Source organism: Cyprinodon tularosa, unplaced genomic scaffold (genome assembly GCF_016077235.1).
Source record: "Cyprinodon tularosa strain WSP-4 unplaced genomic scaffold, ASM1607723v1 ctg196, whole genome shotgun sequence".
Classification (NCBI taxonomy): Eukaryota; Metazoa; Chordata; class Actinopteri; order Cyprinodontiformes; family Cyprinodontidae; genus Cyprinodon; species Cyprinodon tularosa.
This window is the reverse complement of record NW_024038715.1, coordinates 1,526,154-1,551,412: the sequence shown is the minus strand read 5'-3', so window position 1 is coordinate 1,551,412 and position 25,259 is coordinate 1,526,154. Positions and strand designations below refer to the sequence as shown.

The 25,259-nt window shown below is 37.4% G+C and overlaps 2 protein-coding genes across 2 annotated transcripts; one reads left to right on the top strand and one right to left on the bottom strand.

Moving 5' to 3' along the window:
- The first annotated feature begins 650 nt into the window (after positions 1-650).
- anxa3b (annexin A3b) lies at positions 651-9,045 on the top strand. Its single transcript, XM_038283654.1, has 14 exons — positions 651-794; positions 1,071-1,132; positions 1,218-1,265; positions 2,118-2,205; positions 2,410-2,504; positions 3,146-3,259; positions 3,446-3,536; positions 3,657-3,736; positions 4,101-4,157; positions 4,300-4,393; positions 7,991-8,086; positions 8,173-8,231; positions 8,461-8,583; positions 8,707-9,045. Exons 2-14 carry the CDS (start codon positions 1,115-1,117, stop codon positions 8,764-8,766), a joined length of 1,023 nt encoding a protein of 340 aa, XP_038139582.1. The 5' UTR covers positions 651-794; positions 1,071-1,114; the 3' UTR covers positions 8,767-9,045.
- On the bottom strand, positions 9,013-23,411 carry rcl1 (RNA terminal phosphate cyclase-like 1). The gene is made up of 9 exons (XM_038283653.1): positions 23,199-23,411; positions 22,826-22,897; positions 22,541-22,716; positions 21,431-21,505; positions 21,160-21,284; positions 20,434-20,559; positions 20,144-20,300; positions 11,707-11,810; positions 9,013-9,189 (listed from the first exon to the last, which is right to left on the bottom strand). Exons 1-9 carry the CDS (start codon positions 23,326-23,328, stop codon positions 9,036-9,038), a joined length of 1,119 nt encoding a protein of 372 aa, XP_038139581.1. The 5' UTR covers positions 23,329-23,411; the 3' UTR covers positions 9,013-9,035.
- Between the last annotated feature and the right edge of the window lie 1,848 nt (positions 23,412-25,259).

Sequence of the window (25,259 nt, the reverse complement as noted above, 5' to 3'; positions counted from 1 at the left end):
TCCGGTCTGCAGTGTTGAGAATTAACCACAAGGTGCCACTATTGTTCGATCGCGTGGATTTTTTTTTTTTTTTTAGCATCTTTGCAAACTTTTGGGTTCTGATATCCAAAAATTGTATTTTTGAACCGAAAATATTTACTTAAGAAGAGTGAAATTGAATCACCTAAGCTCTAACGTTGGCTCCAACTCTAAGAAGAAATATCTAAGGGCAGGTCCAAGAATGAGTCAGACAGAGGGAGGGGAAGGAAATGAAGAAATAAGACAAAATGTATTTCCCACATATCTTATCCGTGGGATTTCAACATTAATTTGGTGTGGAAATTTAAACAACGAACCAAACTCTGCTACCACTGATTTAAAAAAATATTTTATAAAATATACAAACATACAAAAAACATATAAAAATAGTTTCGAATATTACAATAATACATAAGAAACATCAGAGTTATTAAATAAAAGATGTCATAATAAGGGGGGATATAAAACAGTTAAATAATCACCAGTTTCTGAATCACCATTAATTAATTAATAGATTAATTTAATTAATTTTTTCAACATTTGCTTAAGCAACGTGGTTAAAGTTGACATCTTAACTAAGTAGATTTTTTTTTATTCTAATAAAAATAAATGTTTTGTCTCACAATGAGTTAAAGCTGATTTGCTCCAGAGAGGAGGAGTTTTATGATTCAGCACATAACGGGGGTGGCTCCCTTTCTCAACTTCTCTGAAAGGTGTGGCAGTCAGTCTGTACTCACTGCAAACGTGCTTTTCCATCAGCTTATCCTTCAAATCAGGTAAGAAACAAAACATGATGCAATTCCTTAATTTTTATCTTAGATTCACGCTCTTAAGCGTTTCTTGTGTTTCACGTTTGGTTTTGTTGCGCCTTTCTGCTCTGGAAGGATGTTTTTTTCTTTCTCTAGTATGGAGAAATCGATGTTACATTATTTCCTGCACTCCTCATAATGCACAGGATTTATTTTTATCTGAAAAACTTAAACCAAGAGAGATAAAGCGGATCAGTTAAAGAGTTATATTGATACTTATAAGATATTTGTTCCTCTTTCTAGGTCTAAACGTTTTACTCTACAATAAACAAAAAGCAAACACAAAGATGTCTGACTCTGTTTGGGTGAGTTTTTGAAAAATACCTGTTATTATTTAATCTGATGTTTTTGTTGGGAATAAAATGCAATTTCTCTCAACTTGTGATGCAGGATGATCTGGACCTGCTCTTAGATTCCCCCTCCTCACTGACTGCAACTGTAAGTTGAACCTACTTATTTACTTATTTAAACCTTCAGAGTTTACTTACAGTTATATTGAAAGAAATACGGTACTTTGCTGTCCACATATGCAGAGGTGTAGCCAGAAATTTTTTATAAGGGTGGCCAGGCATTAAACAATGTACACAGAGTGGGGGCCGAAAGCGGATAAGCACCAGAACCTCACGGTCAATCTACACTGTGCCAACAGGAAAATTAACATGTGCAAAACATCCATATTTTCTAAATAAAGACTAACTATACTTTCCTACAGCCTTTGCTAACAAATTGATTTCTGGGGCGTAAATCTTTTCCATTTTCATTACTTACCTACTTGTATGAATAAACATTCTACATAAAATTAATATTTACAAGCACTAATATCTACATAAATTGATTATTTGATAAGTTTTTATTAAAATTGTTATTTATCTTTGATTTCACTGAAGACTCCTAGATGTCTTTCTCTTTACCCCATAAAATATAAAATCTAGTTCTGAACAGAGCGTGAATTCTGTACTTATCGTCTTTGATGTTTTTATATTGATGTGTGTAATTAACCACAAAAAGTTTTGAATATTCCACTTGAGAGTATTACAGTTTATGGCCATCCTTAGCCAATCATTGGCTAAGGATGGCCATGGCCACCCCTGGCCCCCCATCTAGCTCTGCCCCTGCACATATGTAGGTTAAATATGAAGACGCAGCTTTTCTTTTTTTTCTTTTCTTTTTTTTATTGAATCAAAGCGGCCTTTTTTTATCTAAAAGAAACAACTTGTATTTAATTGCATTGCATAGTTGACTGGTACCTGTCTTATATATAATGTGTTGACTTTTTTATTCATTTTCTAGTCTAATGCAAGAGGAACTGTCAAGGAAAAGGCAAATTTTAAGGTGGACGAAGACGTTGCTGCTCTGAGGAAAGCCATAGAGGGGCTTGGTGAGTTATTAAGTTACAGGCATCAGGCTCTTTTATAGCTCTTTTGTAGATACACTAAATCACTAAAACAATTGGTAATAATTCAGAAACACATAGGCCCTATTTAAGAGACATAATGCAAAGTTCAAATGATTTTTTTTTTCCCAATAATTTCGATAAAATGATGCAAAATCTTTTTTTTTCTTGTTTCTTTAATCATCATAGGTACAACAGAAAAAACACTGATTGAGGTTCTGACTCAAAGAAGTAACGCCCAGCGTCAGCTTATCAGCGCAGCTTATCAGAAAGCCACCGGAAGGGTATGTGACTAGAGATGATGGGAGGGCTCAAAAAAGTATTCAAACCCCTTTGTGCTATCTTGGTTTTTGGTGGGATAGACCGACACAAATAAGTGAATAAATGGGGAAAAACGCTTCAAACACAAAACCTAAAAGTGAGACATGCATTTGTATTTATGTTAATACATTTAAACCACATTACAACTGTTTTTTTGTTTTCGTCTCTAGTAGCTTTGCTTATGCAAATAATGAAAGTTAGATTGAATTATATAACATATATACTGTTGCTTTTACGTAACTCATTTCATTGTAGCTCTGCCGGGGTGTTTAGAGTTCTCATGTTGGAGGATCAACCCGGTTTTTGCCTTTAACAGAGGCTAAAACCAGAATACTTACTTTTAACCAACTCCCCATTAACCCTAAACAGCTTCACCACAGCATAATGCAGCCAATACTTTGTTTCAGTGTGCAGTATCAGTTTCTTTGAGTTGGCAAAATAAAAATGAATAAACATAAATAAAGGGTTTTTATATTTAAAACTAATAAACAGAAAGTTGTTGTTTAGTTTTTTTTGGGTCTAATGGGAACCATATAGAAAATATCTTGTCATTTTTAATTTTGTATAATAGCATACACTCAACATATTTTATGTCTCTTATTAGACATTAGTGGCTGACCTGGAAGGTGACACCCATGGAGACTTTGAGGACTTGTTAGTCGCTCTGGTAACGCCTCCTGCTGTCTACGACTGTCATGAAGTCATGAAAGCCATGAAGGTGAGATTTATCACTAATATCAAAGCAAAATGTGCTTAACAGTTGAATTTAATGCACCAGGCTATGTTTTCAATCAGGTTTTTGGGGTCAAAAGAACACATGATCACAGTTTATTCCTAAATAAGTTATATTTGTTCATTAAGGCTTAGTTTTCACTAAAATATTGCATTTTATTTTAACATCCAGGGTCCAGGAACCACTGAGAGTACTCTTACAGAAATCTTCGCTTCCAGATCCAACAAACAGATTAAAGCAATGTCTGACGCATACATGAAAGGTGGGTCAATAAGTAAACTTAGTCACTGAAACTTCTCAGAAATATTTCATAGCTGGTTTAGAATGTGTTTTGTTTTTTACAAAAATGTGAAATTCGTCGGATTTTTTCATTTCATTAAAGAGACTGGAAGAGTTATGACTCATGATCTGAAGTCGGAGGTATCTGGAGATTATGGCCAAGGACTTCTCATCTTGGCTGAGGTACTGTAGATAAAACTGTAACCAGGCTGTGTTTGCGGCACTCCCTGCAGCAGCACATTTATTTAGAAGGTGGGGATGCATTAACCTGCCAAAGATATTGCTAGAATGGAACTATATCTAAACAGGCTGATTGCTGAATGCTTGGAAGGCAAAGATTTATCATCTAAATCCTCTGTTTAAAATTAACCTTGTGCAAGATACAGTAAATTAATAGGAATAACCAGAAGGTTGAATTCAGAGAAAATATCTCCACGTTTATTTGCAGATATATTAGACCTTTTAAGGTTAATTTTTGAAAGAGATGCCACCCCTTTTGATTGATCTTCACTGATTTAATGCCACATGCATCCATCTGCTTTTACAGGGAAAGAGAGATGAGAGCACCAATGTGGATGCAGCCAAAGCCAAAGCAGACGCTAAGGTAACCTTTAATATTTTTAATTAATGTCTTCTTCACTTAGGTTTCTGCCTTTTAAAGGTAGCTTTCCCTCTAGTGCTTTCACTGACAATTATTTAGCCACAAAGCCTGTGAAACCCTAAGAGGCCAACCTTGTCCCCCACAGGTGCTGTATGAGGCTGGAGAAAAGAAATGGGGAACGGATGAGGAGAAGTTCATCGACATCTTGTGCCACAGGAGTGTTCCTCAGCTTCGACAAAGTGGGTTTAGCTGTTATTTCTTCTCAATAAATATCCAGCTTAACTCATTTTTTTTTACCATCCATGTAAAATGGAAATCATGGGAAGGAATGTTATAAATAAGATTGACCTTTAATTATATTTAAGTATTCCTTTTTCAAAACAGGACAGCGTAGAATAATTGAGACGGTCATCCCATTTATTTGTCCCAGTGAGGGATAAATAATATATAAATGGAGAAAAACGCTAAACTCTTATTATTCTATTGATATAATTAAATTTTTCTCAGTTCAGAGACAAAATGATGCATAAGGGACATTCTAAATGTTCTAGGTTACTTTATTGTTGCTTTAAACGTATTTAAGTAGAAGTGATTTAGCTGGGCCAGTATTTAACCAACATCTGTCAAAATGGTACTAATAGAAAATTTATTCAGGACTCTTGAAGAACAGCCCAGGGAACCAAGAAGCCGTTTGTATTTACTCACATGTGGTGAGGGAGAGGGTACTAACTGGAAAAGAAGGTTTCCTTCTGGTTGGATAGAGAAAGAAGGAACTATTGGGTTCCAGCTAGAAGACTCAGCTACCTGCCTGTGGTCCGTGTGAATTGTCAGTGATCAACAAGGTCGCATAAGACGACAAAAGTTGGTCGAGACATATGAAGGCGTTCCACAGCGGTGGCATGATTCCTTAACATTCATCTGTACAGATGACTCCATTTAAGGGAAATTAAACAGGCTTACCCACAAAGTATTTCCAAGAAGAATTTTTACAACTGTGCAATAATTGACCCAAGTTGCTTAATCTTTCTCTGCATAATTGAGTTTAATAGTAATTAAGTCATTTTTTCTGTGGCCATAGTTCTTATCAATAAGAAGTATTGTAAGAACTAAGAAGTCAGAAGGCTTATCTGCAGCTGTAGTTGCTTATCTGTAGCTGAGGGAAAGCGGCTGGATAAGGTGATCAGGAAGTCCTGCTCTGTGATTGGATGCCCTCTGGACTCTGTGCAGGAGGTGGGAAACAAAAGGATCCTAACTAAATTAACCTCTCTGTTGGATAATGTCTCCCACCCATAGGCGGATCTACTGGGGTGGCATGGGGTGGCAAATGCCACCCTAAATGACAGCCTTGCCCCCCCAGCTGCCAGCCCAGTTGGCGGTAGGGGTGGCGAGGCTTATAAATTATGGATCATTTGAGAATTACGACCGCTAATTTCTAATGTCGGACTGCAGTGAATGCAGCACGAGATGACGCGAGAGCGACTGAGACTGATTGTTTTGAAAACCGAATGGGGCAAAGCGAGGGAGCCTGGGGTCACGGGGAGAGGAGAAACGGGATGAAACAGGTAAAAATTGATTAACTATCTATCGAGAAATGAAATCATAATGAAAGCACAATGTTGCTAGCATAGCTGCAATGCTGATTTTGAGATGATAAAAATCAGGTTGCAGAACGTTATTTCTCTAACTATAATGTTAGTTAGGCCTGACGTCTCAGGCTCATAAAGACATATTTGCGGTCAACTATGACAGAAAAGAGACGATCAAGTTTGGTTGAACTCAAATCAAATCGCACAAAGGCATTGGATCTAAATAAAGTTGTGAAGCGTTTTGCAGCAACATGGAAATAACTGCATTCAGCTGTTATAGTCATGTTAACTTTATGTTATGCTCTCTGGTGAACCTTTACAGAGCTGTTACATTTTGTTTTGGCACCTGAGAAAATCTGATATTTCCTTTAATAAAATCAAAAGTGTTAAAAGTTAAAAATGTGATACTGGTGTAAATCCTGCTTATTATGAAGCAGTGTTGTTGTTTCTTTTTTTGTATATATAATATGAAACTATCCAGAAATGACCTGTATGAACCTACTCACAAGCAAAATGTATTTTTATGTTGCTTCTTTTCAGATTTGTGGAGATTTTGATGTAACATACAGAACCCGCCTTTTTGTTGATTTGTTGATACAGCAGTATGGAGGACCAACTCTGCCATATTTAAAAATAAATACAGAAATAAATAAATGCTCAATAAATAAATAAGCATACAATTAATTGCCTCCAAAAATACAAACAACAAATAAATGTAAGTAGAAATTAAATTATACAGGTAGTCATAAAGGTATATAACTCTTTTTATTTCTTTACCTTTTTAATATTTACCTTATTAATTTTTTTGTCATTTATTATCTTCAACTTCACTTTTTAATTACTTATATTTTTAAGTATTTACTTATGTACATGTTATAATATTTTTGTCTGTTTTATTCTTCCTTTGTTTTTTTTTTTACCCTAGTTATTTCTTCGCCGCTATTTCTTTCTGCCTGCCCTTTTTCCATTTCTGCCTGCCATTATAATATAATTTCTAATTACATTTATTTGTTGGTTGTATTTTTGGTGGCAATTAATTGTATGATTATTTATTTATTGAGCATTTATTTATTTCTGTATTTATTTTTAAATATGGCAGAGTTGGTCCTCCATATACAGCTCTATCTACAGCATATTTACATGCATGAAATGTCCCTTTAATGTTGCCGTAACTGCTGTATGTCAAGTTACTGAGGAACAAATGGGGTAAATGTGTGTTCAGAGCAAACAATACATAGATGTCTGGTACCTTGTTCGGGTGCCTTGACCCATTTATTTCTACTGTGTAGTTATGCTCACTTTAGTCCAGCTCAGTCCATAGATCTCTGATAGGTAACTTTTTCTTTATATAGTTTCTTCTTGTGCAAATGCTGCAAAGCTGCCTCTCTGACAGTCAATCTCACACATCTGCGACTCAGCACCTGTGTCTTACCTTAATACCTTTCCTGTGATAATGCCCCTCTAGAAGTAGTGTTATCATTCTTCTATCTCCTATTAAGTGAGATCACATTGTACGATGTATTATTAATATGAACTGTTTCACATGAAACACTTACTGTACATACTATTCTCACCAAACTGTGATAACTGTGATTAAATTCAGTGTAAACAAATGCCATATGTTGCCACCCCTAAAAAATTCCTGCCCCCCTCTTGCCACCCCATAAATATTTTTCTAGATCCGCCCCTGCTCTCACCCCATACATAAAGCTGTTGCAGAGCTGGAAAGGTCCTTCAATGACAGCCTGCTGCACTCTAAATGCACCAGGGAGTGTTATCACAGATCCTTCCTCCCAGCAGCTTTAAGACTATAACCATCACTGCTTCCAACAACCTCAAAGAGTCATTAAATTCATGCTGATTTATGCAGTTTCTCTCTTGGTCACTTAAATAACATGCTGCTGTCATTTTGCACAGCTAATGTTGCTATTTTTCACACATCCATTACTGTAAAGGTGTCCACAGCCGTTTGATTTACTCTCCAGATACAGAACATTTATTTAGTAAAAACACTGTACAGTACTTATTTATTTTCCTAACTGTTACTTATTCTGTTATTTTTATACACTTTCTAAAGTCCAAATTATGTGACCACTTCTGCTATAACCTTTTATTGCTGGAACACCACAATTTCCCCATTGTGGGACAATAAAGGGATTTTCTATTCTATTAAAGGCATATCAACTTTTTTTATAAACCAATCACTGATATTGAAAAGTAAAAAAACATTTTTCTGTTGTGTTCCTTCAGCTTTGATCGAGTACAAGAACATTAGCAAAAAAACTCTGCAGGAAAGCATTGAGAGCGAGATGTCTGGAGATTTGGAGAAACTTCTTGTTGCCATTGGTGAGAAATTTTTAATAGCACAAATACAAGGCATCTTCATCTATTAGGATCCTTTGAATATTAACCTTGATTTATTCTCCATCTAGTTAAGTGTGTCAAGAATGCCCCTGCATATTTCGCTGAGAGGCTCTTCAAGGCCATGAAGGTAAAAATCAACTATTTAAAAACAAACAGCTACCAACTAAGTCTGATACATTTGTGCCAAATCAGCCTGTTATTGGTTGGTGGTGTGGAAAGGAATGTTAAGCCATGTTTTACTGTTGATACAAAGGCGGCAGGAAACTGAAGCAAAAAAATGGTGAAACTGCACATTTAAAGCAAAGTGCATTAAATAAATGAAATTTCTGAAGCAGTTTATGTCCTGCTTCATTCAGGGAGCTGGAACCACAGAGTCAACGCTGACGAGGATCGTGGTCAGTCGCTCTGAGATCGATTTAAAGGATATTAAAGCGGAATACAAGAAGCTGTTTGGATTTACCCTCTACAACCAGCTAGAGGTCAGTATCCCAGCTGGATTCAGTTTAATCATTAAGCTCAAATGCTTAAATGTCTGGTTTCTTTGTGTTTTTATAATTAAAAATTCACTAATTCCTTCTCTTTATATCTTTATGCATGTGCAGACGGAAGTGTCAGGTAATTACGGTGAAGCCCTCATGCAGCTGTGTGGCCATGAAGACTGACTTCTTCAATCATCCATATCCTCACATACAGCCTGGAGAAAGGATGACCCATAACCAACAGAAGATCTAATGAGTGCCAGATATTAACCTGAATGAATGGAAATAATCCAGACATTCTGTTTATTCCCTAAACAGGTCTTAATTTTCAATGATATTCTGTACTGTTAACATTTTGCAGTTGAGTGTTTTCAGCCATAATTTTTTTAAGTTATCGGGCTGAAAGAAATAAAAAAATATTCACAAATCAACATTTACAAAATAAAAATATTTTATTTAACAGTTTTGCTTATATTACTATAGCCGACACCGACGCAGGTCATCAGAACTTTATCACCTCCTTTCCGCTCGTCTTCTAGAGGCTTCTGGACTTCGATCTTGAACATAATCTGGAAGAAATCTCTGATGTGCCTCAGGAACTCGATCCTGTATAATAAAAAAATAAGAAATAGAGTTTATCAGATATGCATTAAAAACCTGCATATTTGGAGTCTCCTTTAAGCAGGGATGGTAGGTTCCTTTCTTCTCCTGTTGGATACAACTTTTTCAAAACAAAAATTTAAATATTTTTAGGAAAAACACTAACCATCCCTTTATAATCTTTGAACATTACCTGAGTCAGATGGGGAGTGTTTTGTGATGGCACTGCCAATCTTCAGTTATCATAGTACTGTACTTGAGAGGAACACAGCACCGGTACCATGATAGCTGAAAATGGACAGTTCATAGTTCGCTCCTTATGATGACAAGAAGAGCTACCAAATGCAGTTTGAACCCTTCTGTGGTTCATTAGATTATTTCAACTGTTTCCATTTTATATCCATTTAACCTCAAAGCATAAAACAATGATTGCTTCAGCCTCTAAACAAAAATACAAAGGGAGGTTTGGAAAAGATTATATGCTCCTTGCTACTCCTATTCGGTCACATTGAATCACAAACAAAGTGTTGTAGAGGGGATTTATCACATAGACCAGCATTAAACATTGCAAAATTATCAGATAAAAGCAAGATATGAAATGTTTTTTCAAACAAAAAGTTTTGCTTGAATTTGTGGATTTTTTGAGGAAAATTGAGAAATTCGCTTAAGTCTTGATTTTTAGGCTAATTATCTGCCTGCTGTAATTTAATCTGAGATGCAGCTGGTTTATGAAGGCATCAGAGGTCAGTTAGTGATCAAACAGCAACAGGAGGGCCAGCCTCATCAAGGATAAAGGAGTGGTTTGGTTGGAAAAAATTATGAGCTTTGAACATCTGAGAAAGAACTTTATCATCAATCATCTAAAAAAACATCCAAAACATTAAACTCTTTGATAGAAACATAATGTGAGGAGAAGGATGCATTTTTCCACCCAGCAGAAACAACCAATCTGGTCAAAAACTGCTTATACAGTAAGTCAGTGAAACATCAGACTTAAATCCACCAGAGAATATGGAGCCAAGACCTAAAAGAAGGACTTTCAGACACATCTGACTGATTTTGCAGAGAAGAATAGTTCTTATTTCAGTACCTAGATGTATAAAGTCACTACTGAAATTAATAGATACAAAAGATCTGCACCTATAACTGCACAGAAAGGTACAGAATTGGATTTAGATTAAATACTTTGTTGATCTATACCAAAAAATACCACTAAAATGTGTTGGAAGTTTGTGGCCAAATTAGGACAATGTTCAAAGCCTATGAATCCTTCAGCGGGGAGCTGTAGCTACAAAGATGCATGCATTTGTTTGGATTAAAAATACACAGTTATTAGAGTTTTCTTTTTAATTCTACACACCAGTAACTCTATCTGGTTGCATAAAATATTTTATGACAAATTACGACGTTCTGCTGTCGTAATATTTGCAGTTTGTTATTTAAAGTAGCCTCTCTGTGTATATTTATCATTTGTACTGTGACTGGGATTGTGTCACTGTGTGTGCATACAGTTGGTCAAGAACTTGAGGCAATAGAGGCGAGTGAGTGCGGAACTCAATGTATGTGAAAAGGGGCAAGATGACGTTTGACTCCCAGAGGAAAAAAAAAAACCTGGGATTTCCCTGGGAAAACAATCTGATCATCGGAGTAAACTAAAGCTAAAGCTCCAGCTTTATTTTACTCTAATGATCAGAGCTCAGAAAGCATTCTGATGCTGAGAAGTAGATAGAAACATTAGCACTTTTAAGGACAGGACTTATTGAGAAGCTGCATCCCGGGCGACCATCTGGCTTTGTGGTAGTTGAACGGTTTCTCAGGTAGATGGCGTCAAACTTTTTTTTTTATGTCAGTTCATACAGTAGTAGCCATTCAACATTTCCCCACTTTCCTTGGCGGGTGCTCTACAATTCCTTTTTAAACATCAATCTTTGTACTAAAATATTCTGTCATGATTTGCAGACATTAAGATCTAAAGAGAAGCGACATCTACTGGTCAGACCCTGTAATTTAGTGAAAGGGTGGAGTCAGAGTAAAAAATATGCACGCCCAGGTGAAGGAGGGGGTCACTCTAATGGCTGGAAGTTGGAGGGGATTTTGCTGGGAGTTGCAGGGAAGTGGGCTATAGGCTAAATAGGAACCCCAGCATCTTGTGTATTTAGAGTAAAAAATTACAACCTAAACACCATCAGGGTGGAGGTTTGGATAGTAAAGCCTCATTTTATTATAATCAACTGGATTTTGGTCTTTTTAGTATAAGCCTACAGCATGACTATATACCTTTAATGGTCCTGCTGCTGCGCGAGATGGCTTTCTGTCTGGAAACAGAAATCCATTTCAACTGTGCACACCTATTCCACCTTTTTAACTCCAAACACTTTTTTTAAAAACAGAATTTGAAGAACTTTCAGTTAATAAGGAATACATTTAGAAACAGCAGATAAGAGTCCAACTTTCTGCAGGCTTAAAATTCCTTCTTTTTGTCAGGGTAGGAGGATCAGGAAGTTCTGGATAACAGCTGCTTACGTGTATGGGGACAGCGGCCCGAGCAGAACCTTTGACACATCCTGTTGGCCAAGGGTCATCAGGAGCAGAGCCAGGCTCTGATTGGATGAATCCACACAGCCGCCCTAAAGAGGGGAGAAAAAAAAAAAAAAAGCTATTTTTTAGCAGTGAAAAACAGCAAAGTACGTCATGGAGGTGGGGATGTTTAGAAAGAGCTGACCATCAAATAATTCTGAGATTAAAGACAAACATGGATAAAGAAAATGTTAACCATTCCTTTGCACGTGTTTGTCATAGATGTGTAAAATTTTCCACCTGTATATCTCTTTGCCAAACGCTCCACATGTCTCACACACATCAAACATTCACAAGACAGAGAATCTACTCTGTGCATTCAAGTTTATACATGCCACAGCCGTTACTCAACCAGAGCTATGCAAAAATCCTCAATCCGTGAGAAGTGGGTCGTTCTCAATGGACACACCCAGATGTGTTTTCCAAACTATATTTGTGTTTGTTTTTTTCTATCATCACCCAGGAGCAGAGATCTTTACCATATCTCCAAATCATTTTGTGGTTCTAAAGAACTAGTTGGACAAAGTAATGCAGTCAATCCTGTGGCATCGTGACAGCTTGTCAGCAGAAATATGATTCAATTACGCAATTAGAACACTGAAAACATTGTGGAAGGATGACAACACTGTTATATTGTCGACGGCAGCCAAAGTGTTTGTTAATTGAATTAATTAAGCTTTAAAACACGTGCCACTGCTTCTCTTCCACCATTTTGTAAACATAGATATTGGTAATATTGCTATTTTTTGCTATATTATATATAAAGGCATTATTCATCATTATTTTCTATTTAATTTTGTAAAATAATGAAGGAATAAGCAAATAAAAGAATTACCATTTGACTAAAAATCAACTAATAGCTTAAAAAAATTTATAGTGACTAAAAAGCAAACAATTTGTCTCCAGGAATAAAAATCTGAGAAAGCTGTTCATTTCCACTTGCAGCAGAGCAAACTATGAGACTAGATTTGAATTCAAAACCTTCATTTTCACCCCCTGCCTGTGACTTTTGTGTAAGGAGGCCAAAAGTCACCACAAAGCTACTGATGGAAAAGCCCCTTAAGCCCACAGAGCGATATTATTTCTTTAAAAAGCAGAACTTTATGGTTAAAAAGTGATAAATTAATCAATCCTTTAAATCTGGTGCGACCAAGGTTGGTTTTAATATTTTATTAGTGAGCAGAAATGAGTTAAAGCCAAAGCATTTCTTACTAATCCTGGTTTAATATTTTTTTTAATATTTGGATTAAATAAAAAATCTAAATTAAGCATATCGAGATTGTGTAAAGAAATACAGAAAGATGAAGCTGTAATAGAGCGCGGCACTTACATCAGCTCCTGTTGAGTGTTGACGTTGCTTTAGAAAACAAGTTGTCCGCAGTGTTTGGACGGTGCGCTACTAGCTGGTTTTACTGATTAACCATAAAATAAACAGAAACATGGAGGGCACCCATGCCTGCCCCCAAACACTAATCCTGAACAGTTTTCTAAAATTAAGAAAAAACGTTTCCAATACCAGCTTTCACTGAGATGCTCTTTCTGCTGTTTCTGATTTTCTTTGCCAACTTTAGAAATATAAGAAAAGACAAAGGAAAAAATACTGAAACGTAAAACTAAACTACGTTCCACGAGCTTTAGCCTTTTTGAAACGGACACATTTCAAAACTTACCCCTCTGGAACGCAGCAAAGAGAAACTGGTTTGCCTTGCACTGTCGCCTGGAGTTAAGAGGATGCCTCAACAATATTCCTCTTTCAGAGTTAATGAGCGCTACCCTGACCAGCTAACTGGACTCACATGGCTCCGATGGGAGAGGCCTGAGCTTCGCAGCCGTGTGGGGAAATGCTAAAGACACAAGCCGTTATTGTAAACGCTCTGTAGAAGCTGCATATTTTACCCATCAACAAGCGAGGCGATCTGTCTGTATGTCCAGTTAACAAGCAGCTTAATGCAGCTGTGGTCCATGAAGCACAAACACACAGGTGGAGAGACTCACACATTTTTTTTCATTTTTGATATCTGCTCAATAGTTCCTGTTGAACAAACCAAGAGGCTGCCTCATAACATACAAACAAAACAAAAAAATCTCTAATCTGGAGCTTTAAAGGGGAACGCCATTTTTTTTTTTTTTTTTTACATTGGGCCCTTGATTTTACGTTATTACATAATGTTCTACTCACCCATATGAGTTTTGTGTCATTTGGAGCCGTTCTGAAGATATTCCATTAGGTTATATCCAAGTAACGTCTTCCTATGGGCAAATGACTTGAAGGCACAAACTGAAATGTTCATAATTTATCATTTATGGTACGCCAGCATTCATAGCATGTAGATGAATCACTGTCCCCAAGACATCCGCGGTTATATTTTTTTATAATTATATATATTTTTTAAAAAGCGGAGTGTGTATGACGTCTGAATATCTTCAGAACGGCTCCAAATGACACAAAACTCATATGGGTGAGTAGAACATGATGTAATAACGTAAAATCAAGAGCTCAATGTAAAAAAAAAAAACGGCGTTCCACTTTAAGTTCCACTTTAAGTCTGTGTCAAAACTAGGGATGCTGGGTATTTCACAATCATCTTAGACTGATTATAGGTTGCTTTTTAACATAATCTGATTAGAATTAAGCTGCTATTAATTTCCACCTTCTTACTTTTTCTTAAGGCGTTTTAAGAGGTGTGACCATCGTTTGGGCATGTGGCAGTGGCTTTGATGCAGCAAAGGATTGTTGGGTGTTTAAAGCAGTGTAAATGGTGTGGTAGATGAGGAAAATGATATAGTGTATATAAAATGCTATAGTGTATATAATATAATTATTATCATCCAGGGAAGGGACAGGTACATTGATGCACGGAGGAGAAAAAGTGTCAGAACACACTGAAGGTTGTTGTTTTCTGCACATGGAGACAGGACTTAGCAACAATGTTATACTAGACTGGTGTAAAGGGAGATTTAAAAAGCCATTAAACCAGGAGGACTTTAGATATATGCAACAACACAACCTAGAATGTGTTGTATTATTAATTTTTCTATCTCATCGTCAACCTATTCTCTTTCGATTTTAATCCATTTATTCTCTTCTTTTTTTGGTCAAGACTACTCAGCATATGACATCTTGCAAACCACCATCACAATACTGAGCCATAGATGGTGGGAAACATTTTCTCAGCTGATCTGCAGACAAGTCATTACAAGAGAATGTGGGGAAACAAAGGCAGCAATTCGCACAAACAGAGGCCAATATGTCCATCTTATGTATGTCAGGAATCTCCAATGAGTTTCCAGAAGGAAAGGTACTAAACACAATCTTGAACAAATGTTCAGATTTACGGTTCTAAAAGCATAAAGCTTTAGCCGTAAAGCTCACGTGGGTGAGTAGTCCAGGCCAGAGGAGCAAAAGCACAAAGCTAAAATTATAAATGCAACACAATATCATCAACACTAGTTGTATATTTTTCGGCTAAAGCCCTCATTTCTACTTGTGAAACGTTTCCCATGTATTTACTTACACTAAAAACTTTTTCAAACTCAACAAATTTCAGCTTCATAACAGATGTGGCTTTCAGAGTTATGGTTCAGGTTTTGTACCATGGTGCAGCCTTTTCACCCAATCCATCGTAATTTTGAACATTAACCTCTTAACAACCACCTCGTTTTGGGTAAGCCTATTTTGCATAACCAAATGGAAAAGCAAATAACTTAGGAACTGTAAGCCCAAATAACTGTTGGCTCAATAATCACACTACTGACGTTAACATCCACACTTTAATGGTCGCCAATAACAGTTAACAACATGCGCTCCCGCGCTCATCACACCACTCCATGAAGAAGGAAACACAGATCCAGCCCCGCCTCCCATTCCTTACATCTCATACATGCACAGTATGCTACTTACAACTTAACAATCTCCCCTCTTTCTTTAAAGAACACATAACAGGCTGAAGAAATTTTAGCATTCTAACTTTACTTATTTTAACTCCATTTACTTGAACTTAACTTATGTAAGGAACAATAGTCATTTTACTTATTTTAACTCCATTTACTTGAACTTAACTTATGTAAGGAACAATAGTCATTTTACTTATTTTAACTCCATTTACTTGAACTTAACTTATGTAAGGAACAATAGTCACTTTACTTATTTTAACTCCATTTACTTGAACTTAACTTATGTAAGGAACAATAGTCTTTTTGTTTGTTTTAACTTACTTGTCCCATATCAATGGATCCTGTAGATCCAGCAATTTCCTCTGGCTCAGTATATTCTAAGTTGTACCAGTTTTTGTGTTTCCCACTGGCTTTCCCTGCACGGCTTGTTATTTTTCCAGCATATTTTTGACCTGTTTCTTTGTCTGTGAATTTAATTCCTTGTCCAGCTTTTAGTTTTATTCCTTCACTTACAGTTGTGTGTGTCATTGGAAGACCATCCCCTTCAGGTTGTACTGGATCACAGGAGGATTCACTGTTTTCTGCAACACCAAGTGATTCATTGCTTGTTGGTGCCATCTCCTCCTCATGTTCACTTTCAAAGTCATGTTCTTCATCAAGTACCGCTGCTGGTGTCTTTGAAAGGTGGTCATCCGTTTTAAATGGATTTTTGCTTTCGCTTTCCCCTAGTTTCTCTTGTGTCTCATTCATTTTTCTCAGCCTAGACTGGTGTACTCTGACATACGTTCCACCATGCCTGACGAATATTACTACACCATCTTGGCCAATAACCACACCTGGCCCTTTCCACTCCTGATAGTCTGTACGTTTGTAATAGACTTTGTCTCCTGTTTCATATTTGTCATCTGTGGGTCGCAGCTGTTTTCGGAGGGCTCTTCGGATCCTCTCAGAACATTCAGCCTCAGCAAAGGCTTTTCTCATACCATGCAGTGTTGCAGTGTGATGACCCATCCATGTGTTGACATCAGTTTCCAATGCTGGAGGTCTATCAATTAGAACTGAAGGCAGGTTTGGGTTTTGACCAAAAACAAGTTGATATGGACTGTAGCCATGTACATTGTGCATGCTGTTTTTTGCCATCAAAGCCCAGTCCAGAGCCATTTTCCAGTCACATTTGTTGTCTCTCTTTACCTTGAGTAGCATTTCAGTGAGAATCTGATTGTGTCTTTCCAGTAGGCCGTTGCTCCATGGACTGTATCCAGCAGTGGCTTTAACCTCAATGTTAAAATGTTCAGCCATGTCTCTTATTTCTTCGTTGTTAAATTCACCTCCATTGTCAGTGAATAATCTGCATGGTGGGCCATGAACGCTTATCCAGCAGTGAATAAAGTGCTTCACGATCTCTTTGGGTCTTTTTGTGGTGATAATGCTCCCTGCACTGAATCTTGTAAAATGGTCGATGGCATGCAGATACCACAAACCTGGCTCAAGCTCATGTAAGTCCACCGCTACAGTTTCATTATACGTTGAAGCCATGGGTAAGCCCACTGCAGGTTTAGGTTTTGCTCTACTGTACCGGATGCATATTTCACAGTTTTTTACAATTTCCTTGAGGATTGTAATGCTTTCATCATCGGTGTTGCCTGAGCAAGATAAGAGCTTTTGTAGTCTGTCAACTGAGGCATGTCCAAATTGTTTATGTAGCTTTAGCAGTACTGTTTTTTTTTTTCTTTTGTTGCCATGTTTTCTGTCACAATGAGAATTTCATCTTCATCATTTGGTGTCTCACTTTGTTTAAACTGGCTTTCATTATTGATCCTTTCCTTTCTTAAGTTTACACAATAATGTCCAGAAGATGTCAGTTCAAGTTTTACAGGTTGGTCAAACATCATTGCTTTGTCTTGAGCAATGTCTAAAACAGCACTCGCTCTCTTCAGTGATGTTTTGCTCAAAAGCATCGGTATATCTGCTGGAACTACTTCTGTCTCAATGTTGCATTTAGTTTTTCCTATTGTTGCGGGAATAGTCACCTTTCTTGTGGATTGCACCAGTTTTCCATCCCCAAACCGGAAAGGTCTTGCACTTTTTTCATCTTTAATCTTCATTAATTCTCTCTGAGGCAACCCACTTACATAATCTGCAAGCCATTTTTCACCACACACAGTTCTTGTACAGGCAGTGTCAATCACAGCAGAGCCCAAAGCTTCTACCATGAAGATCTGTGTGTCAGATGTGGATTCGTCTGAAAACAGAGTAATATTACATTCCTCAACGTTGTCTTTTGATCCCTCAACATTTGTTAGCTTCACATGTTCTCTTTTATTGGGGCAGTCTTTTGCCCAGTGAAAAGTGCTCTGACATATTGCACATTTAGTTCTTCTCCCGTATTTGTCGAGTGGATTAGTCCCTGCAGCTGTTCTTGGGCTTTGCTCCGAGTTTGAACTCCGTTCACGCTTGCCTGTGTATTTGGTGAAAAAGGCTGAGTCGCCCTCTTGTGGAGGATAGACATTATCACCGAAGATTCTTCTCAAAGCCGATTTCATGTTGTCAAAAGATACAGTGGAACAGGCGGTAAGAGCTAGCTGTTTGTCTTTAACGTTTAGCCCCGCGGTGTCTAATAGCTTGAATGCTAACACTGCATCCGGTAGTTCCATTTTGAACTTACGTAACTTGTTGTACCGTCGTTCAAATTCGATAATGTAATCCATCATGGACGTGTCGCCGCGTCTGTCGATCCGGTCAAACTCCGTGTAAGCTTCGTACTGTCGATCCTTTTCTTCTTTTAAAAACACTGAATCCAACTTGTCTAAAAGAACACTCATTCCTGTATCGTCGTTGAGATGTTCCGCAGCGATTTCCAGCGCGCTTTCTCCCGCTCTTCCTGATAACGACAGGGTAACCGCCAGGGCCTGCTTCTTTTTGTCCAAGTCGGTAACAAGTCTCCAGATTTCAATTTCATTTTTCCAACTTTCGTAAGACGTCTTCTCGTCGAACGGTGGGGGAACTTTGTAATTTCCAGCAGCGGCCATCCTCTGCTACCAATGTTGGCCCAATAATCACACTACTGACGTTAACATCCACATTTTAATGGTCGCCATTAACAGTTAACAACATGCGCTCCCGCGCTCATCACACCACTCCATGAAGAAGGAAACACAGATCCAGCCCCGCCTCCCATTCCTTACATCTCATACATGCACAGTATGCTACTTACAACTTAACAATAACGTGTGCAATACATTATTTGAACGCTAACACCCTCTAGTTTCTGCATTACATGCGTCACTGGCTGACAGGAAGTGAACCGGAGGTGAAATTTCGGGGACTTTATCTTGCTTAAATCGCGTCATAAAAATATCTAGACACTTTTGTCTTTTAGATAAGAAGACGATCTAAAGAACCATACCAAACATCCTGGGCTAACAACCGAGGAAATAAGTATTAGAAGTAAATATTACCAAGATGTCGAGAATAAGCTTTGACCAGCTGAATTTTCTGATGTCAAAAACCAGAGGTTATAGATGATTTTCTCATCATGGAATATTGTTATTATTAATATGTTGGATTACTTTTAATCTGTGGACCCTTATGGACGACTAGAGTATAAAGAATTGAAGATTGGATATATAAAACAGCTTCTGGATGCCTTCAAAAGTATGTAGCTGTGGACACTTTGTCATGTTTACATTTTGCCATGCTGCTATATCTGTTTGTACTTTGGTGCTCGCTGTGTCCATAAAATGATCTTGGTGGTTGAATTGTGGAGAATCTAAGCTTTCCAATGATCTCTAACATGTCTATATTGGTAAAAATTTTACCGGTGGAATTTTATGCATTCTGAGTTATTACCCTCACTAAATATCCACAGGGTCGCCGGGCGACCGTGTGGATTTTGAGAGGATAAACAAGTGTTAGTTTATGATAAAGCAAAACTCAACAAATCCAACCAGTCGCTCCTTCCTTTTTCTATCCCATACATGTTCTCTGCATCCGTTCCTGGGTTCCTTCGTGTCTGTGTTGCCCTGTAACGGACTGCTAACCTGCTCCAGGTGTATCCCGCCTCTCATCCACTGTCAGCCTGAGTCCAGCAGTTGTTTGAAAACAACTGAAAAAGCTAAAGAATAAAGCTCCTCTGTAGAACCAGTTTAACCCTGAACTGAAGCAGAGATGTCTGCTGAACATGACTGGTGTTGATTGAAGACACTCGCACTACTGCAATAAGGAAAATGTTTCTTAATTGAAGACTTTCTCTAGCTAAAAGGAATCTTACTTTTTTTCCTCACACATATATCTAACAGATTAATTGTTACCAGCTGTTTAAAAACAGTAATAATTTGGTCTGATTGTCTCATGATCTGCCTTAACCATCTCATTACTTTCTAAAATAAGGACAGACAAACAGACCCGTGTTTTCCTGTAAAGGCAACCCATTTTAAAACAATGTCAGGTGAATTTTTACTATGGAAATCAGAGTATTTAAAAACCATACCCTGTAAACCTCTTCTAAGAGCAATTTGGCACAATTCCTGCCAAGGTCTTCTGGCAGGACCGGGTCTCCTTGCCCCTGTGGGGTGGAGGACATCTCTGCACTGAGGAAGCAGCCGTCCAGGGTTTCTGCCACCAACGTTAGACCAAAACCAGGCGATCTGCAGATGACAAAAACAATTTAAGTACCTAAATAAATGGTATTTAAAGAGCAGCTCCTCTCTCCAAGTTTAATAAATGAAGGTTTAATAAAAAAGAAAATATTTGGAAGACTACATGAACAGAGAGACTCACTTTCCAGAGTTGGCTCCTTTCATGTGGTCTGTGTAGATGTAGATGTCAGGAAGGAACTTGTTCAGGACGCTCCTGGCTGATTCTACAATCCTGTTTCCCATCTGAGGAGAAACTCGGACCGAATATCTGAGAGTAAAAGTCAAGGAGCTCCAACATTTAGTGAGTAAATACTTAAATCAATTAGCCTGACGTAGTCCTACTCAATTCTAGTCAGAATATGAGTCTGATACTGCTCCATAGAGCTGTGATTATGGGGCGTGTTTTGAACGGACCAGGAAAAAAAATGCCTCTGCACTCAATTGGATAGACCTACAACCAATAAGAGCAACGGAGTGCGTGACGTATGTTAAGCCAGGCATAGTTGTTGTCAACAAAAATCAAAGCGTGCAGTTGCGCACCTAGAATAAGAAGAGGGTGGGCGATCATACTCGCGCTACTATGGAGCAGAGCCAGACCGAACTTCCCGACCTCAAACCTTGTGGGCGGGACTAAGTTCGGAATGGCACCCAGGCTATAAATCAATGCTAGAAAACAAAATTATTAGGAGAAAAAAAACAGGAACCACCTTTAGCAGCAAGAAACACTTTCATTCATCATCACCATGGTGTTTTAATCCAAAACAGAAATTGTGGTACTAGATTAACATTAGAGCAATCGTTCTTTGTTAACGTATCATATAAATGCAAACCAAAAGAAAAAAGAAAGAAATTAGCCAGAGAAGGATACGCCACTCCTCGGATTCTCTTGATCTTTCCTGGCTCGGTCAGCTGCACTGGCCTGATGGTTTTGCGGACTGGACACGTAAAGACTACTTCTCCTCCTCCACCAGGTGCCATCCCTCTCTTCACCACCTGAGGGAGCAGCAGCACGGCAATAGTCAAAATAGGCTTGCTCACATGGGTGTATCCTCATGCATTTGCTTTTGTATGCAAATGCATTTCCTGCAAAAGACGATTCCGCCATACTGTTCCTGTTAATGCAGTACCAAATCCCTCACCTTCAGATCGAATGATTCTCCATCGATTCCAAACTTCTTCATCAGAGGAAGAGCTGTGGACTTCAACAGGTCAACCTAGAGGATAAAGAGCCAATAATAACAATAAGATGATGCATATTTAGCTTATTAACTTGAAAGGGAAACAAAAGAAATGAGGTAAATAATTAAGTCTCCATATAAATGACATTTCTACAACAGGGACCAGGCAGTTGCAGAAGCATAGGACTGTAACCCAAAACAGTGAGAAAAGGTCAGCATACAGGCAGACAAGGACACTGGAGACAATGGAAAATAAATCTTTCATGCAAACCCATTAGCCCTGTTAAACAGCTTTGAATGGTTGCATTTACAAGTCATCTTCTCTATCTGATCAATTACCAAGAGTTTGGACTTGTAGTCAGGTTTTACAGCAAACATCAGTTACGTATAGTTTAGCTCATGAACACGGCGTTTCTGCACATATTCAGAGTTCTCCGTTCTTTACATCCATTTCATGATCCAAAATACAAAGCTCACATAGAGTTTATGGCAAAAATATAACTAAACTAACCAAGAAAAAAAAAATGAAGGTCAAAGATGAAAGATTAAATAACTGAAACTAGTTCTGGGTAATACAGATAATATAATGATATGTATTTATATATACACACACAAACACAATAAATACAATACAAAAAATCCAATCTTTGATTCATTTTCCCCTTTTAAAAGGTGACCAAGTATAAGCTGTTAAACTATGTTTCGCAACAAACAATAAAAATATAATAAACTAAATGAAGGCTGCACAAATTCAGCTAGTTTATCAGTTATAAGTACACATCTAGGAAACAAAAAGTGATTAAATAATGTCACTTTGATCTATGGAAGCCCAAGAAGTGCATTAATGAAAACAGAAAATCTTCATAAAAATTAATTATGATTCATCAATCACCCAGCTCTAGTTCCAACAGAAGGAAAACTGGATAAAATCTGCTAATATAAACAATTTTAAGAAATGTCTTTGTGTTGTACTTAACCAGACCAAATTAAACGTTTGCATATGTTTTATGACTATGTTGAAGCCCTAATGAAGTGATCAGGAAATAAACCTTCCATAGAGTTCAAACTTACCGATGGATCAATGGGATCATTTGTTACGCCCCTCAGATTTGCCTTTAGAGGATTTTTCATAAAAGGGGCCAGCATAAGCAGAGCCTCCAGATAGTATCCTATTGAACGCTGGGGATTACATTCATGTTCCACAGAGCCTCCATACAGCAAGCCAGGCTGGTAGAATAACACAGTACCTAATGGACACATTGAAAATAAGATACTGACATAGATTGCAACCAAACAGGATATTTTAAACAAATCATTTAAGTGAGAAAGATAAAGTGTCTTAATGTTAATGCTTACCAGTTTGATTTATCTCTATTCTGGAGCCATTGGTGACTTTGTCCAAAAGTCTGATGAAGCTGGCTTCAAAATCTAAAACAGAAAATAAAATTACAAAGGGCAAGTTAACAAACGCATAAGTTTTTTCATGTTTAAATAAAAAAAAAAATCCTAAAAAAAAAAGGGGGGGATACATTACTATATCTATTAACAACATAACTCACATAACTCTGATATATGTATTGTAAAGCGTTCTGGTAAAAATCAATCCCATAGTCTGGTAATGTGCGCTATCATTCCCCCCCCCTTTTGGTCGCCTCCTGTAAACACACACTCCCAACTGCGTAGCAGCTAGCCTGTTAGCCTCCGAGCTAACAGCGGGGCTGTTTCTCACCGCGAAGCCCCGGCTCGTCGTCCCTGGAGCGGATGTTTTTAATTTTGACATGCTTTCCACTAAGTGTCGATAGAACTAGCCGCTGTCGGAAGAAATTGCAGCCTTCGTAGGTGAGTCCGTGGCTTGCCATGTTGTTGTTGATGGTTGTTGGCGTAGGTAAAAATCCACGTGTGTTTGTACAGGATAAGAGGTAAAACTCAGAGGCGGGACTACAGCGAGCCGCGAGGGTCAAACGAAGGAGAGAACTCACTGCGGTAAAGTTAGTTTATGAGCTAATGGTTGCTAAAATGGCAAAAAAAAAAAATAAAAAAAATAAAAATAAAATAAAAATACTAATTTCTTTTTCTTTAATATGTTACTTTGATTTGTTATTTAACCCAAAAAGTTATATTTTTTTGTTATTTTATTTGTGTAACCTTTACTTTTTTTAAGTTCATTGTTTGATTTTGCCTTTGCATCTTTCATGCTTTAATTAAATATATTTCTGTGAGTATATATATATATATATATATATATATATATATATATATATATATATATATATATATATATATATATATATATATATATATGTATGTATGTATATGTATATACATATACATACATATATACATTCATACCCTTAGCTAATCATTGGCCACCCAGACGGTGGCAGCAGTAATATTCCCAAGTGGAATATTCAAAACATTTTCATTTTTCATACATTAACAATTACTTGACAACAAAAACAATTTGGTTAATTATGCACATCAATATAATATTATTAAAGATGATCATTCATGCTCTTTTCAGAACTAGATTTTGTGTTATAGAGGGTTAAGAGAAAATTTTGTGTCTCTGAAAGTCATCTAGGAGTCCTCTGTGAAACCATAGATAAATAACTATTTTAATAAAAATTTAATAATCAATTTGTGTATATATTAGTGCTTGTAAATATACATTTTATGCAGAATTATTGTTAATAAGAGTAGGTAAGTAATGACAAAGGAAGAGATGTTTGCCCCAGAACTCAAACCTGAGAGAATTGTATCCACTATACTAGAAAGCCACTATCTAGAAAGCATGGATGTAAAAATGTATGCGTATATTTGTTAGCAAAGGCTATTGGAAAGTATAGTTTGTCTTTATTTAGCGAATATGGATGTTGTGCTTGTTAATTTTCCTGTTGGAACAGTGTAGATTTACCCTGAGGTTCTGGTGCCGATCCGCTTTCAGTCACCCCTCAGTGTACATTGGGTAAAAAATTCTGGCCAAGCCTCTGGGGGGTCCTTGGTTTGGAAAACATTGAAGACCCTGGTCTAGCCAAAGCCAAAGAACTGCGAAACTACCCTTTATTTTACTCTCATTCGTAACCCAACATCGTTTTCCGGTTTAAAAACCTGTGCTCTTAAAGGGCTCCTATCGCCATAAATTGGCTGCGCTCCATTAGTCATCCGGCAAGGCAACCGGACGCATTGCGAGGCGTTGTCTCAGTTCACTCACAGGGCATTCCTGAGGCATACCTTTGCCTGCCTGCCCACTTTGGCCATAAATAGAGACAATTTTACCAACTATCAATAGATCTCTGGAAATCTTTGATTCAGTTAAAATCCTGATTTGTGTCATCTATTTATGTTTGCAGTGGCTAACAATATACAGGAGCAAAGGACTAGTTGGAGACTAGTTAGAGATCACAGACTGTTTAGCAGAAAATTACCTCTTTAATAGTCCGATTCTGTCAGAAATTCATGACATATTTTGATGTTTGCATCAAGGTACTTCACGCTGTAAAATCATTAGGAATGCATAGTCATGTTTAGAAAAGTACCCAATGGAAAATGTATGACACCTTAAAGAGAAAGGTGTGATATTTTGAGGACTAGATTTGTAGTGAGTTTTTTCTTAATTTTTTGTTTATTTTTTCTCGTCCTTGTACGCAGCTATCTCTTTAAGAGAGAGAAAAAAAAACACCTCACTCCACCTGGTTGCCACCAAAGCCCAGGCCATCCACCGGATGCCTGTGAAAGAGCGAATCCCCAGCGGTGCTCATAGGCGGCCGTTCATTAAATTATAAATGGGCGT